At 41.7% G+C, this 18,186-nt stretch overlaps 1 protein-coding gene across 2 annotated transcripts; it reads right to left on the bottom strand.

The window, feature by feature from the left end:
* Positions 1 to 859: 859 nt before the first annotated feature.
* ZC3HC1 (zinc finger C3HC-type containing 1) lies at positions 860 to 17,060 on the bottom strand. 2 transcript variants are annotated; one of them, XM_019959077.2, is made up of 10 exons: positions 16,680 to 17,058; positions 14,625 to 14,736; positions 10,941 to 11,091; positions 10,313 to 10,396; positions 7,556 to 7,683; positions 6,115 to 6,269; positions 4,893 to 5,136; positions 4,350 to 4,562; positions 3,675 to 3,881; positions 860 to 1,293 (listed from the first exon to the last, which is right to left on the bottom strand). In XM_019959077.2, exons 1-10 carry the CDS (start codon positions 16,823 to 16,825, stop codon positions 1,225 to 1,227), a joined length of 1,509 nt encoding a protein of 502 aa, XP_019814636.1. In that variant the 5' UTR covers positions 16,826 to 17,058; the 3' UTR covers positions 860 to 1,224. The 2 variants fall into 2 exon arrangements, with proteins under 2 accessions (XP_019814636.1, XP_070644264.1); XM_070788163.1 differs by lacking the exon at positions 860 to 1,293 and adding an exon at positions 1,303 to 3,449 and having other exon boundaries at positions 16,680 to 17,060.
* Positions 17,061 to 18,186: the final 1,126 nt, after the last annotated feature.

Consider the following 18,186-nt stretch of genomic DNA (forward strand, 5'->3'; position numbering starts at 1 on the left):
CTTAAGAGCAAATTCAACGCTATGTACCCTCTTTGAAAGTCAGGATTGAAAAAAATAACAGATTTAAAATCTAACATACATGAAAAAAAGGGGGCTGTCCTTTAGACTAAAGAGATTTATGCAATCCATTATTTTTTGAATTGGATACTGCTATGGACAAATCAAATGTAAAGGACATTTTGGGAACAACTGGAAATTTTGTATATGGACTGAGTATTAGATGATATTAAGGGTTTATTTTGTTGGGTGCAATACATAGAAAAAAATTTTTTATTTTAGAGATATAAAGTTTAGCATGGGTGGAGTATTATATTACATACTATGTTCCTAGAATACTTCAGTATAAAAGAAGTGAGTTATAAAACCAACCTACTGCAGCTACTAAAAGAAAATATGACATCTGGCAGAATACCTAGTTTCCTTCATGGTTGCTCTCTCGGTGGGTAGTCTCTTTAGTTGGGGCAGGTCAGGGTCAACTTCTCCACCCTGGAGACAACTCCCCACCAGCAGTGAAAGAGCCCTGGGGAGCCCCACGCAGGGAGCCTTGCATGGAGGGGGTCTTTTGAAGAGCCTTCCTCCCTTCGGCATCTCTCATTCTCGTTATTATCAAGTGAAGGGAGAAAGCCATGAGCTTACCATTCACTATAACGCATCAGGAGGTCTGGTGATGCAGGAAACAATGTCTTGTCTCTGTTCAGGAATACCTCTTTGACTAGAACCACAGATAAACTCCAGGCTTTGCAGCCAATCTGAAAACTAAAATTTTGGCTTTGTTTACTGCTCCACTGTAGTAGTTTTCTCAGTCTCAGCTTCCTTTATATCAGCCCATTAGACAAGGAGGAAAATAGTTCTCCAACTGTAAGAATCTTAACAAATGTTTTATTAACACACACTTACATATTCCTGGGACATAAGAGTCTTCAAAACACTGCCCCGACCTCAGACATGAAACCCGCTCAAGGCTGGGGTCCTCTCTGGAGTTCTGGAATCGTGCACTCCTTTGCTAGAGCCAGGCTCACCCCACCTCTCCTGCCCGCATCCCTGTGCTGCAAACAGATTTCCTCCTGTCAGATGCAGGTGGTGACACACGTCCGCAAGGGCAGGGGCTCCTCGTGATTAAACCAGAATGGAGAAAACCTTAGCATCAGCTGCTCAAAAAGGAATTTAGGCTTTATTTTTCAAAGCCACTCATTCCACTTCTCTGCAGGAAGGGCTGGGATATCTTCAGGATGAGCACAGAGATTCCCACTGCCGGAATATTCGGAATACCTTCCTTGATTTCTCAGAGAGACTCTGTAGATAGAAAAGTTCATTATTAGAGATTAAATTCCTTTACAGAGACAAAGGGTAATAGCTTTAAGATGTGGTCTGTAAATTTCTCCCACGATGATCTAGATATGTCTAGGAGTAAATAAAACAAGTTAATTGTATACAGTGCTATACACAAAGTGAAAGTGAAAATCGCTCAGTCATGTCTGCCTCTTTGCGACCCCTGCACTATACAGTCCACGGAATTCTCTAGGCCAGAATATCGGAGTGGGTAGCCTTTCCCTTCTCCAAGGGATGTTCCCAATCCAGGGGTCAAACCCAGGTCTCCCGCATTCAAAGAGGATTCTTTACCAGCTGAGCCACAAGGAAAGCCCAAGAATACTGGATTGGGTAGCTAAAAGCTGGACTAAGAATCAAACAGCTTGAGTCTGCTGTGATACCACTGCTAACACACTCGGCGCTTCAACAATACGGCTTATGTCCTCCTCCAAGCATCCGCATGTGTCCTCATCTTTGTATGAGAGAGAGCATGACACGTGTGACCCGCCATCAGTGTAGCACCACACACTTTGCACTGACTTCTCATCTGTGATGCTGAACTGGCCCTGTGAACAAGGATTCATATTCATAAGATGCCTAGCTGGTACTCATGGAATAATCTAAGGTTGAGGAATGAAACAAAGTTAAATGACTCTGAAGAGTTTAAGCTATGACCTTGGCCTTCTCAGTTTCCTGTTTTCGCCAGCAGAGCTAATAATAGGAAGAATCTCACTGCCACTTGATCATGCCTGCGAAGTGATCTGAGATTCTGAGAAATGGTGTTACAGGGAGACAAAACAGTTCACTGAAAGATAAAAGTTCTCAGGGAAGCAGAACACTTGGTTCCCTCTGCCTTGGAGAGTCACAGATGAGCACAGGGTCTCGGTGAGAGCACAAACACATCTAACAAGATAACCCACAAAGTTCCCTCCAACGTCTGACAGAAGATGACATTTTCACTGTTTCCTTATCCTCTGTGGCTGAATGTCTTAATAAAGCTCTAGGAGGGCAAAGTTTGAACTCTTACTCGTGACTGAGGGCAATTTAGTTAATACAGTGACAAAATTGAAAGAAATTTAAGTTGGAAAACAGTGTAAACTTTTTTCTAGCTTCAAGATCCTTTACAGGAGAGCCTCTTAAATTTTATAATTCCCAGTCACACAACAGCTGTGGGGAATCTTAACAGACAAGTTGCCAAAACAGACCTTCAAACTCCTGGAACTCAGGGCCACTTATAAGGCCAAATTTTCCCACTACCAAAAAAAAAAAAAAGCCCCATGGGGTTTCCAGTTAGCATAACAGTGACAGAGGGGAGTTAATTAGAACTGCCATACATTTTTTCATGAGGATCCAGGCAAAAGAACTCATGCAAAGACAGACCTAATCTCTCCCATTTGCAAGGTGGGCCAAAACATTTGTCTTCAGATTGCTTTATGTATTTCCAAGGTTTTAAACTGGAAAAATGCAGGGTTTTTAATTTTTTTTGGCAAAAACTTGGAAAACCATCACCTGCATATTTACTAAGGGTATGAATGTACATTCTTGAGCTTTTAGCATCACAGCAGCTCCCTCCAGTGGAATCCTATAACCCTACAAAACCATGAATCTGGGAATGCTTCTGATAAACAGCTGCTGGCAAGTATTATTTTACTTTGTCCTTGGAGGGAACAGAAGTCAGAAATTACTATATTTGTATCAAGCAGGTGACATGGCAAATTTGGAAATGAGCCAGCAAAGGAAAGAGAATGCAATTTTAATGATTCCTTAATGCCCACCGTCCTCTCGCTTCCATATTTGGCATAGAGCAAATGCTTGAGTTGCTTTCTCAGCTTTCGTGACTGGTTTGCTTTTACCCACAAGCGGAACCAGCAGCAGTCATTTGTGTGATGGCAGCTGAGGGTCAGTACACAAGCCTGGGGCCTCGGAACACAGGCAAAGTAAGGTGCCCGCCATGAGGAATGAAGTTGTGCTCATGGTAGCAGAGCACAGAGCTCCGTGCAGACAGCTACGTTAACGGGCCAGGGCTCCAAGTCCAAGAGACAGCAACTCAGGTGGAAAAAGCAGCTGCTCTGCAACACGAGGCTGGAGCAGCGGCCTGTTACCTCTTGCTGTTTCTCTCTCTCTTTTCTACTTCGAGTCATCTAAGTAGAAAAGACAAAGTATTTATCAGAATTTGGTGGAATGCCAAATGCTAAACTGCAGAAACACTGAACCAGTCCCGTGTTTGTTCTCTAGGATGAACCCAGACTGAGTCCATCTTGACTTGCGAAAACTGAGGGCAGGCAGGGTGCTAATTATAGGAACAGCCTCTTCTCATCTCATAAACAGCAAGCGCTGCACATGATCAGGGCAACGGCTTATCTCACCATGGAGTTGGTTTCAGCGGGCTGGTTAGACTGTTTGTGGGCCAAGAGGATGTTCAGCACTGCCTTCCAGCCTGGCTCTGCCGGAGTGCTGGCATCCACCTCCGTGCCACCATTCTCCTTGGTTTCTTTGCCGAGTGTGATGTTCACCCAAGGGCACCAGTCTCTATGCTGAGACGTGGGATCAAAGAAGCTTCGGGAAGAGGCGTCCTGAGGAAGGAGGCAGAGCAGTCAGTGTTAAAGAAGGGCAGACACTGTGTAAGTTCAGGGAGGCGCTGCTCTAAGTCATAAAATTCAGAATCTCATGACGCTCACATTTCTAGTTTTATGTTCTCCTTTAAACTCTGCCCATCTACTTCCCTCTCATTTTAAAAATCCCTTCACTCCCTTTGTGTTAAACCACAACTTATCAGGTCTGTTCCCCTTTCTCACTACTGTCCCTTGGGCTAGACAAATTTATCATGTCTCCAGTAGCCATCCCAAAGAAACAAAAGGCAAAACCCTGAATTTTTATTCCCCTCTCTAGTCACCCAACTGTCCCATCTTTAAACTTATTCCCACAGCCTCCTACAGCCGCAGGACCAGGCTCGGCTCGCGCCTGCTTCTCCACGCTGTATACACGGTGAGGGCTCGCATGCGGCCGTGCTCAGGGACCTCCAAGCATGCAGGTGGGCTCACCAAGCTGCTGGAGGAGCAGAGGCGAGCCCGTTTGGCTTTTCGAAGAGGACTAGATGGCACTTCCAGGCCGGCGCTGTCTCCTGTTCCCATACTGCGGGTCACTGGGCGGGTTCTGGTGGCAGGGCTAGCAGCCTCCAGCTCTGGACGGTCCACAGGACTGGAGGAGTCCCCACTCCGAGTTCTGGAGACGATGGGACCTGGGCTCTTTTCAGCCTGAAGGAAAGGGGAGATGTTGGACAATGAAATTAATGACTATGGTCAGGAAAAATATTTCTAGAAGTATGTGAAAGCTAACATTTATTTTTTTTAACATTTTAAAAACTATAAAATTTAGTTTCTGAACTATGTAACCGAACTCTTCAAAGAATAACAGATTTCCATACACAATAATGAATTTAGCATCTCCAGTGCAACTAATGAATAAAACCATTCTATGGTATTCTGATCAATTAATCTAAGTTAATATCCAATTTTTCATCAACATTTTTGGTAAGAATGATGTTTTTAAAAAGTCCACCCCAAACAAGCCAAAGGAGTCTATACCTGCTCTGAGCCTGGGGAAAAGATGGTATCCTGGCTCCGAGTCACCATCCTGCGAGGAGACTCGGGCACCAGAGGGGAGCGCTCTGGCCGGCCCTCAGATCCCGGGACGGGGGAAGGGGTCAGGCCCAAGGAAGCATCCAGGTCGGTCATGGACGACTCGATCTGCTGAAAGCCCCAGAGCCCCACCTTCCTCATACACTGTGAACAAGTTATCAGGGAGAGCTGCATGGGTTCCAACAAAGAACTATGTGAGAAAAGAAAAGAGAGTGGGTTTCCTCAGAAGGTAACACTGCCAAGGGACTAAGCATGATGATTTGTGAGTATGCTCCATCTCATCAAACAAATCTCTGGGCGGTCCAATGGCCTGGGGACCACCTCCTCTCAGGGCCCCTATCCTCCAATCTCAGCACCTAACTTCATCACCTGTTATGAATTTCCTATAGGAAGATCTGGGGGTCTTAGTGTGCCGTCTATGGCAAGATTATTTTAAAGATGAAAGTGTTAAGTCACTCAGTTGTGTCCGACTCTCTGTGATGCCATGGATTGTAACCTGCCAGGATCCTCTGTCCATGGGATTCTCCAGGCAAGAATACTGGAATGGGTAGGCATTCCCTTCTCCAGGGGATCTTCCCGACCCAGGGATCAAATCCAGATCTCCTGTGTTACAGGCAGATTGTTTACTGTCTGAACCACCAGGGAAGCCCCATTTTAAAGATATGTTTTATAAATTTCTCATGTCCCTTTTAAAAGTTTTTCCCTATAAAAGAATAGTCCTTAATGTACCAAAGAAAGCATATTTAAAGTAAATCAAAATTGGTCTGACAGTCTTGTCTCAGAAGGATTCTGTGCCAAACTGAGCAGCTGGAATGGAAACACCAAGTTGGGGCCTAGAGGATTCAGCTGGTGCTTCCTTGGTAGATTTCATCAATTAAACTGATTTTTCCTTTCTAAAACTGGAAAGGAGCTTCACTGTTTACAGGAACACAAATTTCCTTCTGGGAAGTGACAGTAAAAGAAACAAAGTTCAGGTGTGTTCACGAATTCCTGAGTTCTCATTCTGGTTTGGTTGCTAATTCTTACTATCCCTCTTCCACCCACTTAGGTTTTCTCTGTCACTGCCTTTCTCACACAAATACCACGTGATCTACAAATGTTAAGAGTAACTGATATACATGGGTATATAGTGTCATCACGGTTTATGTCCCCAGGCACATTCGCTAACCTACACGCCCAGCCACACACAGAGAGAATACAGGCAGTGACGTGCACTTGGATGTCTGAGCCTAATTTGGTTGCAGTTTTTCTCTCATCAGTCCGGTGATCAAGTTCATCTTCAAGCAGGTGCAGGAGAAGACTGATCTTGTCTTCTGTCAAGCACTACAAAGGAACCAACATGAAAGACTTACACAAATTTCAACCACCATGAACAGAAGCCATAGATAATGATGCATCTAGATGGTACAAGGCAAAAGTCATGGAAAAAATGATAAACACAAAGACAATTCTCTTCACTCAGGTAGACTTACTTCTAGCAGAGGCTAAGGTATCCACAGGCACTTCGTGACCTGCCCGGGGTCTGCTGTGAGAAAGGGAACAGTTTTCCTGGAACTACCTCATCTTTTCTTAGTACCAACTTGCTTTCAAATTACCAACTCCATATTTTCTCTGAAATCTGTAAACCAAGTAACGACTATCACTTATATCTTGCCCTGACACTGAATTTACTTTATTTTTGGATGTGCTGGGCCTTTGTTGCTTCCTGGGCTTCTCTCTAGTTGCAGTGTGCCGGCTGCTCACTGCAGTGGCTTCTCTTGATGTGGAGCACGGGCTCCATGGCATGTGGGCTTCAGTTGTTAAAGCATGTAGGCTCACGATAGTTGTGGCTCCTGGGTTCTACAGCATAGGCTCAATAGTTGTGGCACGTGGGCTTAACTATTGCACGTCATGTGGGATCTTCCTGGACCATGGATCAAACCTGTATTTCTTGCATTAGCAGGTGGATTCTTTCTCTCTGAGCCACCAAGGAAGCCCTGAATTTGCTTTTGACACAACAGAAGAGCTTGCCAGAATCTTTACTTTTGTTCCAAGAATAATACAGAACCATGACACAGTGAATAAAATTTGCCTTGGCTAGGGACAAATGGACATTTATAACAGGCATCAGATGTTTATAGTCTGATGCTAAAATACATAACAGCTTCTCAATTGAAGAAACAAAATAATAGCTTCTATTTCCTTAAAGTCTGTCTTGATAGAATAATCACACGATGACAAACGGGACAGTAAATGTTCAAAGTACAGATGGGCCAAAGCATTTCAAAATTTCTGTTTACAAGGGAGAAGGGAGTTTATAACTTTTCTAACACTTTCCTTGGAAAATGGTATGCAATAAGCCATATGAAGCCACATTTCAGTATCTTCTGTTAAGTAACAAATTGAGATAAAATTGAATTTATGCCACTTAGAGCATCATATCTAAAAGTGTAAATAGAACTCATTTATTTAAACCCTCAAGTCACCTTTCCAGTAGAGATTGGAAAAGGTCAGCTGAGAGACAAACAAGTAGTTCTCTTCTTAGCTATCTTCATCCTCTGGTCATTAAAAGAAATGCTTCATGCTGGTGACAACTGAAGGCCACTGTATGCTAGCCAAGAAAAACTCACCATAGTTTTTAAGTCCTCTGGCCTCAAGGAAGGAAGCTGGAGGTCCAAGTGACAAAGGCTTTGAAAACGATCTAGGAATTCACTAACAAGAACAGTGGGCTCATCCAATGGCAACATTCCAAATCGATCTGTGGAAATAGTAAACTGAAGATATACTGGTGCAAATTACTTTTAAGAAGAAAGCATGCATAGGGCAGCAGGGGAGATGTAAAATGGATGATATTTGATGATATTAAGAAATTACCGATTTTTTTTGGATAGGGCTGGGATGATACTTTTGTGATTGTTTTATTTTTTGGCTGCACTGTGGGGCATGCAGGATCTTAGTTCCCTGACCAGGGATTGAACCTGTACCCTCTGCATTGGGAGTGTGGAGTCTTAACCAATGGACCACCAGGGAAGTCCCTGTGATTATATTTAGAAAGCAGAGTCTCAGGAAAGGTTTATCAGAAGTAGTCAGGTCTTAGCTGAACTGGAAAGACCAACAACAATGTGTAAAAGTAAAGCCCTAAGGGACAGCATGTGTGGGGAATTTTAAATAGTTTCTCAGACTTGGAACACACTATTCCTCTGGGGAGCTGAGTCGAAGAGAAGGTTAAAGTATAGACAGCAGTCAGGCCATAATTTTATTAATGTATGTTGATGAGAAACTACTGGAAGATTTTTTTAAAGGAAAAATATATAGAATATATGCACTAGTTTAGAGACTAAGGGGTTAGCCTAGATGCAAAGAAATAAGCTTAGCAGACAGTGGGGTGATCTGAAGTAGTAATCCCTCTAAGATATCAGTGGCACAAGGATGGAGAGAAGGAGCATCCATGTGGAATGAAGGAAAATGAACAGAGGCCTGTGGGACCTGATCAAGCACACCAACAGCTGCATAATGGAAGACCCAGAAGGGGCAGGAACAATATTTGAAGAAATATGATCTGAAAACTTCCCAAATTTGATTAAAAACATTAATCTGTACATCCAAAAGCTCAAAATCTGTGTAAGCAGAGAAAGAGCCACTATGCTAGAGTAAGTAGGAAGTGTACCAAGAATGAAAGCTTGATTAACACCTGTGATGACATGTAACTTGGTGAAAAGGGTGTTCAAGTTACAGTCACACACAACAATAATGTAGAAAGAGGGTCTGACAGGAGGTTCTAAAATGAATAAGCCAGTGTTCCCAAAGGGAGAATCAACTAGATAAACACTATTCCTCAGCTCTCAGATTAACATTTTAGATGGTTCTACCAACTATAAGGCTTCAAGCCTGCTACATATGCCAACATGGATTAATTTCAAAAAAGCTGACTCCCCCTATGAAGGATAGGTTGTAGAATATATACAGAATGATAACATTTATAGAAAAATGTAAAACAAATAAATAGTACCATATACACTGCCTCTAGATACTTGAAAATGTTGTAGATACAGAAACCATGTAACAAATCATGGTCACTAAATTCACGATAGTAGTTATTGCAGGACAGGGAGGCAGGGAATGAGGCTGGGGAGGACTACACAGCTGTATTTGTAATTCTTCCTGATCAACAGAAAGAATGCAAGGTGGGTGTTTACAAGGGTAGCAAAATGTAGTAATTGGTGAGGTTGAGTGGTAGATACAGAGATGCTTCTTATATTACTATTTACATTTTTTTTAATACTTGAAACACTAAAATTTTAGAAATTACTTAAAAAGTTAAAAATAAAACAAAGAGACACTTTCTATGGGTCCAAAGAGTTTTGTCTCTGGTCTTGGTGAGTCCCCCAGAAAGCTGTGCTCTTGAGGCTTTACTCAACAATATGCCTCCGAGACCAGCAAAATATAAACAAGTACCACTTGAGACTACATTTTGGGCTCCCTTGTTTTGAAGAGCTTTATGCACACATGAGTGGTTTCTGATTCAAGAGAAAGGGCGTACTGCCACAGCTCTTCCACGGGAAGCTCGAGAGGAGCCTGCACCTGGCCTCTCCATACTCCTTACGGTGGGGGAGTCCTTGGCTGTGATAGCCTTTGTTGTTGTTGTTTGGTCACTAAGTCATGTCCGACTCTTTTGTGACCCATGGACTGTAGCCTGCCAGATTCCTCTGTTCATGGGATTTTTCCAGGCAAGAATATGGGAGTGAGTTGCCATTTCCTCCTCCGGGGGATCTTCCCAACCCAGGGCTCGTCTCTGGAGTCTCCTGTATGCAGGTGGGTTCTTTATCGCTGGGCCACCTGAGAAGCCCCTGTGATACCTTCACTTCAGTGCTACTGATACATTGTGCTGTTTTACTGTCATAAACTGGAGATTTGTAATCACTCTCATGTGCAGTCCTGTGAGTCTTCCTTAGCAAATGAACCTGTTATCTGCCACCATTAATGCCATTAGTGTACCAGGAGGCCTGGGTAGAACATGGGGCTGGTTTGCTACGTAAGAAAGGCAGAGTTTGAAATCAGATAAAACCACTGTTATGGCTCCTCACTAGTTGGTTTTAAGATTTCTGATTCTCAGTTTCCTTACCTAAGAATCAGATTGATAATATCTACCTCCCAGGGCCCCTGCAAGGATTAAACAGGATAACGTAGGCATAGTTTAATCTCTGTCATGTCAAATGCATTTAATAAAATAATGACGTAAGAATAAATTAATGTCAGTGCTTCTTGTAAAGCACAAATAGAAAGGAGGAAAGAGAAACTTCAAAGACTAGATTTTTACAAAGAAATAGACAATACTAGAAATGCAATGACCCAAGAGATGATAATGGGGAAATGCTGGGAATAAGTACCTGGAGAGGGGCTGTCTGGCCAGAAACAGAACTTCTCATGGGCAGTACATAAGGCTTTCTTCAGCTCAGCACATCGCTCCTTATCTGAAACCCATACAGGTAACAATGCCTTAAAAAACACTATCACAGATTCAAAATCCAATGGCCAAGAGCTTTTAAGAGTATAGATACAACTAAAAATAAAAATAACTAAGGCAATTTTTAAAGATATGAAATATTAGTAACTGCATCATCTTAATATTTGTCACAAGTTTTAAATCAAGATTCTAAGACCAGTTAACAAGGAGCTATTATGTATCTTTATAAGGCAGATCATTAAAAAATGTGAGCCTTCATTAATGCCCTGTGTTTCTGAGCCTAAAGTATAAATTTCAGAATCCTAACATAAACATACTGCTGCTAGTTTCCCAGAATGCATACAGACAGGTTCACTCTAAAGTAGCTGAGCTTTAAAAAAAAAAAGTAATGACTGAAGCTAATAATTAAGGTGAAGAAAATCACAAATTTACCTTGTTATATATAGAAGGATACATTCTTTGATCAAACACAAGTGGCTAGTCTTTTCAGAAAAGCTAGCATAGATATCTTTTGAACTTGGAGAAAAACGTAATTTGTACTTTATACTTACATCTGTCAAAATCAAAAGCTGGTTGTAAAGTGGCACAGAGGAAAGCCTGACAGCTGGAGCACTTCAGCATATCACATTCAACTGTGACCCAGCCGTATTTTGCACAGACCAGTGGAGACAGCTCAGAGGGCTTGCCTGCCCATTTCAGAGAGTATTCATGTTAAGAAAAACATGGCTACATTAAAATGAGTTAAGTCAGAAATGAAAACTTTAATTCACTCTTAGTATAGTTAGGAATAAACACATTCAGAGGGAAAGCTATGGGAAGCCCTATATATTTTATATGCTTAAAATGTTTTTTATTATCAGTTGTGGGATGGAGTCGGAGAAGGCAATGGCACCCCACTCCAGTACTCTTGCCTGGAGAATCCCATGGATGGAGGAGCCTGGTAGGCTGCAGTCCATGGGGTCGCTAAGAGTCGGACACGACTGAGTGACTTCACTTTCACTTTTCACTTTCACGCACTGGAGAAGGAAATGGCAACCCACTCCAGTGTTCTTGCCTGGAGAATCCCAGGGACGGGGGAGCCTGGTGGGCTGCCGTCTATGGGGTCACACAGAGTCGGAGGCGACTGAAGCAACTTAGCAGCAGCAGCAGCAGCCTTGGTGGTCTAGTGTTTGGGAGTCCATCTGCCAATGATGGAGACACAGGTTTGACCCCTGGTCCAAGAAGATCTCACATGCTATAGAGCAACTAAGCCCGAGGTCCACAACTACTGAAGCCCGAGTACCCAAGAGCCCGTGCTCTGCAACGGAAGCCACCACAATGACAAGCCTGTGCACTGCAACGAAGAGTAGCCCCTGCTTGCTACAACTAGAGAAAACCTGCATACAGCAATGAAGACCCACTGCAGCCATAAATAAATACAATAAAATAAAAAAAAAATTCTAAGGATTTGAAAACACTAGCGAAAGTACCCGAATTTGCCTGAGCAACAGGGGATGGTGAAGGTCAAACAACAGAAATATTTATCACTCCTCTGTACTGCTGCTTTTACCTTCTGAAGAATAAAGTCAGTAAAATTAAAAATATTCATTATTCATCCCTGCCCTAAATTTGACTGTTATATATTAATGTGTGTAGGTGGTATGTGTGTTTTAAATAGGCCGAGAGCATTAAGAGCATCTACAGTATGGGAAAAATAAAATCATTTATTGATCTTTAACATTCAACACTCGGTTTTTTCTGTTTACCTACGGAGCTCTTGTTTTACAGAGCACACACACACAAAAAGGAGAAAACATGAAAGTTGCAGGAAAGTTCTGTATTTTTACAAGGGATATTGGAAATTGAAAACATTTTAATAGCAGCAAAAGGACTGAAGGCTAGAAATAGAATCTAGATATAAATGTTAAAGGAGTTTGAATTCTGTAGAATAAAAGAAGGAAACAACAAAATTCTGTGAAGCAATTATCCTTCAATTAAAAACTAAATAAATTTTTTTTAAAAAGTCAGAGAATCACTTAACTAGCTTAGGTCAAATAAATAATTATCATATCCAAGTGGCAATCAAATTAAATTCACTGAGAACAAAAAAATAACAAAATGAAATAATTTTTAAATGCTGTATCAATATTAGGAATTAATCCAAGGAACAGCAGTACAAGGATGGTTAAAATACTTTCTCCTTCCTGAACAATTTAGTCCTAAAGCCACCAGGGGGTGCAAGGCAGAGGAATAAGCCAGGAGGGTGAGGGAGACAGCTCAGGGCAAGGCATCAAAGCCGAAGTAAAGAGGGAGTCCCCATAGAGGGGGAAGTTGGAGCACCCTGGGGTGCTGTAGCCAAGCCGCCCACTCACCAAATCAGGGGCACCTGGAATTTCAAAATATATAATAATAGTAATGGATTAAAATCCATTGAATAAAAAAGGAAATCAGAGACCAAGCTACTACAAACAAGTAAGTTACATACAGTTTGATAAGGAATTATATTTACGTAGTTTCAAAGCACATTCCCACAAAACAGCTTAATTACAAAGGAGGAAAAAGTTATTTTAAAACAGTAAACACCCACTTAATCAACTGATCAGAATGATCATCCAGGTAAAGGGGCATATCAAAAGCATGTGCCACCTGACAGGATGCAATGAGAACACAGCATCACAACTTGCGTCTCATCATAACCAAACATCAGACAAATGCAAACTGAGATACGCTCTATAAAATAACTGGCCTATCATCTTCAAAAGTATCAAGGTCATGAAATTCAAAGAAAAACTGAAGATTTTAACTGGATCTTCTTAAGAAGGTTATGATGACAACTGATGGAATGATTATGATGTGAGGGTTAGACGGTGGTAATTTATTATGTGAATTTCCCAATTTTGATGATTTCACTGTGGTTATGTAAAAGAAAGTCATTGTTTGTGGGAAATATTTGGGAGTCATGAGGTGTCACTTTGGCAACTTACTTTCAAGTACTCAAAAGAAGGTTCTTTGTAACCTGTACAACTTTTCTATTAAGTCTGTAATTGCTTTTAAATTAAAAACAGTCTAGCAAATAGGAGAAGGCAATGGCACCCCACTCCAGTACTCTTGCCTGGAAAATCCCACGGACAGAGGAGCCTGGTAGGCTGCAGTCCATGGGGTCGAGAAGAGTCGGATACGACTGAGCGACTTCATTTTTATTTTTCACTTTCATGCACTGGAGACGGAAGTGGTAACCCACTCCAGTGTTCTTGCCTGGAGAAGCCCAGGGACAGTGGAGCCTGGTGGAAGGATGTCTATGGGGTCGCACAGAGTCAGACACGACTGAAGCAACTTAGCAGCAGCAGCAGCAAATAGAAAACAGCAAAAGTGATGTGATGTTGCTTGAGACTAGGTTATAAAAATAATCTAGCTTCTATCTTGCTCTCTCTTGCTTGCTCACTCTGACTGAAGTCTGCTGCCATGTTGTAACTATCCCTGTGAGAGGCCCATGTAGCTCCAGTCAAAAGCCAGTAAAGAACTGAAACCCTCAGTCCAATAGCTATGAAGAAATTAATCTTGCCAACAACATGAGTGAGCTTAGAAGTAGATCCTTTACTAGTCTAGCCCTGGCCAATACTTTGATGACAGTCTGAGAGAGGCCCTGAACCATACGACTCAGCTAAGCTGTACCTAGATTCCTGATCCACAGAAAACGTGAGATAATAAGTGTTTGTGGTTTTAAGCTACTAAGTCTGAGGATAATTTGTTGTGCAACCATGGATAACTTTCAGAGGAAAATCTTGAAAGAGACAGGAAATGTACTGTAGTCTAAAATAATATTAGGTTTGAGCACTAAGAGCCTTACACCATAATTCTGGTTCTACCAGTTACTAGCAAGTTGACCCTGGGTAAATCAAATAATCTACCTGAACTGTTTCCTCTTTGCAAAATGAGATTAAGAATACTTATTTTCATATGTTTAAGATGAAGCTCAAATGTGATAATAAACATGAAAACACTATATACAATGTCAGTTATTATTCCTTTTTCTCTCAGGCTCTTAGTTTTCTCTTCTGTGAAAAAAAAAAAAAAAGATTAGAAGCCAAATGTCCCTTAATATTTTATGATGTTAATTTTCCTAAAAAAAATTCTTATCAAGTTTAATTCTAAAAATTAAAACATCAGAGTAAGTGGTCTTATTCCTGGAAAAAAAAAAAAAACCCAATAATTCAGCAGCAGGAGAACATGCAACTCACACGAACCTAAAAGGATATAGAATATGTTTCCACTCTGCTAAAGAAGGCTTCTTTGCTTGTAGATTCCAACGGAGGTTCTTCTGCTTGGGGTGATCCATTAACTGACTGGAATGTGGCAGATGTGTCCTTCCTAAAATAAAGAGGCAGAACTACTGGTAATCCTTTCAAGGCATCACTTTGCCTAAACATTTTGTATCTGGCTTCTCTGTACATCATAATATCAATCACACCACTCTAGATTTTAAACTTTCTAAATTTTACTTCTCTACTTAACATTTTCAGTAGTTTCACAGAATCCAAATTCTTTAGTCTGGCATTCAAATCTCTTTACAGTTTGGCCATAACTAAGTTTCAAGCAATTTCTACTTCCACCATGCTCTGCTAATCCTGTACTGGTAAACTGTTTTACCTCACTCTCTGGTCTCTGACAGCACTTTGCATAACTTTTGTAAACACAAAACAAGACTCAAGGCTTCTATCCATTATACAACTTGAACCACCTTTCAAATTCAACTCTTTTAACAAGCAGAAAATAAGTTTTTATATTTCTACCTAGATTGATACTTGATACCCACTTTTCCCCCAAAGGAACTAATTTGAAATTTTAAATCTAAGTAAAGATTTTTAGGCTATTTCATGAAAAAATGCAAGGAGAAAAAAACAGCAAAACAATTCTTTTATAATCAATGAAAGGCACTTCAACAGAGCCTGGATAGGGTAAAGGGAAGAACTGTGTTACACAAAAGTAATTTTAATAAAAGTAAGATTACATCAGGCTGTCCCTGGTGGCTCAGCTGGTAAAGAATCCGTCTGCAATGTGGGAGACCTGGGTTCCACCAGTGGGTTGGGAAGATACGCTGGAGAAGGGAACTGCTACCCACTCCAATTGTCTGGCCTGGAGAATTCCATGGACTATACAGTCCATGGGGTCGCGAAGAGTGGGGCATGACTGAACGACTTTCACTTTCAAGATTACATCAATTACTATAACTCAAAAGTAATTTATTCTAAGAATCCTTCTGAGAGTCACAGAGAGCCTTAGGGAGGTTGGATCTTGGAAAAAATTCAGAGGATTCAGAAATCTGGATAGAAAAAAGTGACATTTATTTTAGTAACCTCTAACTCCTGGGTTTTCATTGGAAGGACTGATGCTAAAGCTGAAACTCCAATACTTTGGCCACCTCATGAGAAGAGTTGACTCATTGGAAAAGACTCTGATGCTGGGAGGGATTGAGGGCAGGAAGAGAAGGGGACGACAGAGGATGAGATGGCTGGATGGCATCACCGACTCGATGCACATGAGTTTGGGTGAACTCTGGGAGCTGGTGATGGACAAGGAGGCCTGGCGTGCTGCGATTCATGGGGTCGCAAAGAGTCGGACACGACTGAGCGACTGAACTGAACTGAAATGCATTTCTTTCCATTATGAATGAAGATAATTTAAAAAAACACAGTAGCACCAGCAGTATCTGTAAACGTCACCATGGAAGTCACAGATATTTTGTCACCACATTATGGTTATTGCGTATGTTCTGAAATACCATTTATGCTTAACACTACCTCAAAATTACAGTAGACAACATATCTACTACTAATAATTAAGCGTTTTACTGCATCACTTTTTTAATCTTTTACTTCCTTACTTTGCATTCCAAAGTAAGTGGTATCTTTTATAATCCTATGTATTTACTTCATGTATTGAAAAATATAACTTTCTGAGGTGTTCATAAACTTTACCAGGCCGCCAAAAGTGTCTAAGACTTTAAAAAGGTTAAGAAGTCCAACCAAAAGGAATCGGGTGCGCATTTTTAGTTAGCGGTCCTTTTTTTTCCTCCCGCCCCGCTTAAAAAAAAGAAAAAATCTGCTTAAGGCAAAATTGCGCCCGCGGTGTGGGATCCAGTATCTCCTGAGTAGAAGATTAAAGGCGACAAGGCGAAGTAATCCCAGTCTCTTGAAGACCCGGGTCGAAGCCACCCCCACCGCCTGAGTTACAGACCCAGGTATCTATCCCCTCTGCTCCGAGTCCCCCAAACCCTCTTCAATTTGCCGTCGCCAGACACAGGCTGCACTCACGCTTCGGCGCCTCCCTCTTCTGGGGCAATTCCCTCATCTATCAGCTGCCGGACTTTTTGGGGAGTTCCTTCTGGAGAGCGAACAACCGCACTCCAATTCTTTTCGACCCCCGCAGTAAAGGAAGTCCCCTCACTGGGCGCCGCCATCTTGGTCCGTGACCGAGTTACTTCCCCGCGGGTGTGAAGGCTCAGGAACTTCCGTTCTGGGCGGTTAAGATCGTTCTTTGGCTTCCCGCTTGTTAGCCCGAGAGACCTGTGGGGCCTCACCGCGGGGCCCAGCGCTTCTTGGCCACGTTAGAAAGAAGCAAATTCTCGTCTTAGAGCGAGCTAGGGACTTCTCTGGAGGTCCAGTGGTTAGGACTCCGCGTTTCCATTGAAGGGGGCGGGTTCAGATCCCCGGTCGCAGGAACTAAGATCCCGCGTGATGTGCAGCGTGGTCCCCCTCCCAACCCCCCCCCCCCCCAAAAAAAAAAAACCACAACGAGATAGACCCTCGCGGGAGGGCTCTGGTTAAATACGAAGTTTAATCGTTTCTTTTAGGTACGAGCATATCTGGGTTGATAGGTTTTTAGAGCGCCGAGTTCAGCAGGGGTGAGGTGCTCGATTTAGTCTTAAGGTAATTAACTGATAAGGTTTAAAAGTTTTAACTCATAAGTTTAAAAAGGTTTAACTCAAGGTTTAAAATATTTAACTCAAAAGGTTTAAAGTTGTATCTTTTTACATGTGGCAGAATGGCGACTTGAGAGTAAATAATTTCGAATTCTTCTTAGAAACAGTGTTATGGGTGGATTTAGAAGTTTCCAGTATTTGCCATCATTGAACACTTCTTCCCTGCTTTGTCCAAAAAATATTTAATGAGGGTGTTCTACTGACGCTGTGCTCAGCGATGGCAATGACAGCAGTGAATAAAAGAGACATAGTTCTTAGTGGAGTTAGACATTAAAAAAAAAAAGTTTTCGTGAACTTTTGAAATTAAAAGTGCTTCAAAGAAATACCAAGGGTATAAAGGACCTAATTCAGTCTGCAGATTGTCCTGAGAGCATCAGTGCCGGAATTAAAATAGATGAGATGGTGGAAAAGAGAAATACACAGACTCTTAAGAGGAAAAAAAAAAGACTGATATGAGTGAGCAATAGGCAAAGTTGAAAGTGGAACCACTCCGACCCTTCTAGCTCACTTTCTGTGGGCTCCTAACTCCAATAATGTTTCCACCCACCAGGACTTTTACCTATGGCTCTAAGTCTTTCCACTGATCCTAACTAACTCCACCACCTGTCCTATTTCTTCTCTTCTTAGCCAACTTTAGTTCATTGCCAATCATTATTATCATTCCTTTGCAAAATTTGAATGTGGACTGATAGTTAATATTAAAAACTTATTGCTCCTTTTATATGTGATAGTAGCATTGTGATTTATGGTTTTTAAAAGTCCTTAGGTACATTTTGAGATATTTAGGGATGAACTAGAATGATGTCTGGAATTTACTTTAAAATTCTGGATGAAAAGAA

This window comes from Bos indicus, chromosome 4, assembly GCF_029378745.1.
Source record: "Bos indicus isolate NIAB-ARS_2022 breed Sahiwal x Tharparkar chromosome 4, NIAB-ARS_B.indTharparkar_mat_pri_1.0, whole genome shotgun sequence".
NCBI classification, from domain to species: Eukaryota; Metazoa; Chordata; class Mammalia; order Artiodactyla; family Bovidae; genus Bos; species Bos indicus.

Excerpts from the sequence above, each read along its gene's own strand:
- ZC3HC1 (XM_070788163.1), bottom strand. The coding sequence starts at position 16,825 with ATGGCGGCGCCCAGTGAGGGGACTTCCTTTACTGCGGGGGTCGAAAAG. Across the intron at positions 11,092-14,624 it reads GCAGAGTGGAAACATATTCT|TCTCTGAAATGGGCAGGCAA; the intron begins ATATCCTTTTAG and ends TAACATGAATAC. Across the intron at positions 3,450-3,674 it reads CCGCTGAAACCAACTCCATG|ATGACTCGAAGTAGAAAAGA; the intron begins GTGAGATAAGCC and ends TTTTCTACTTAG.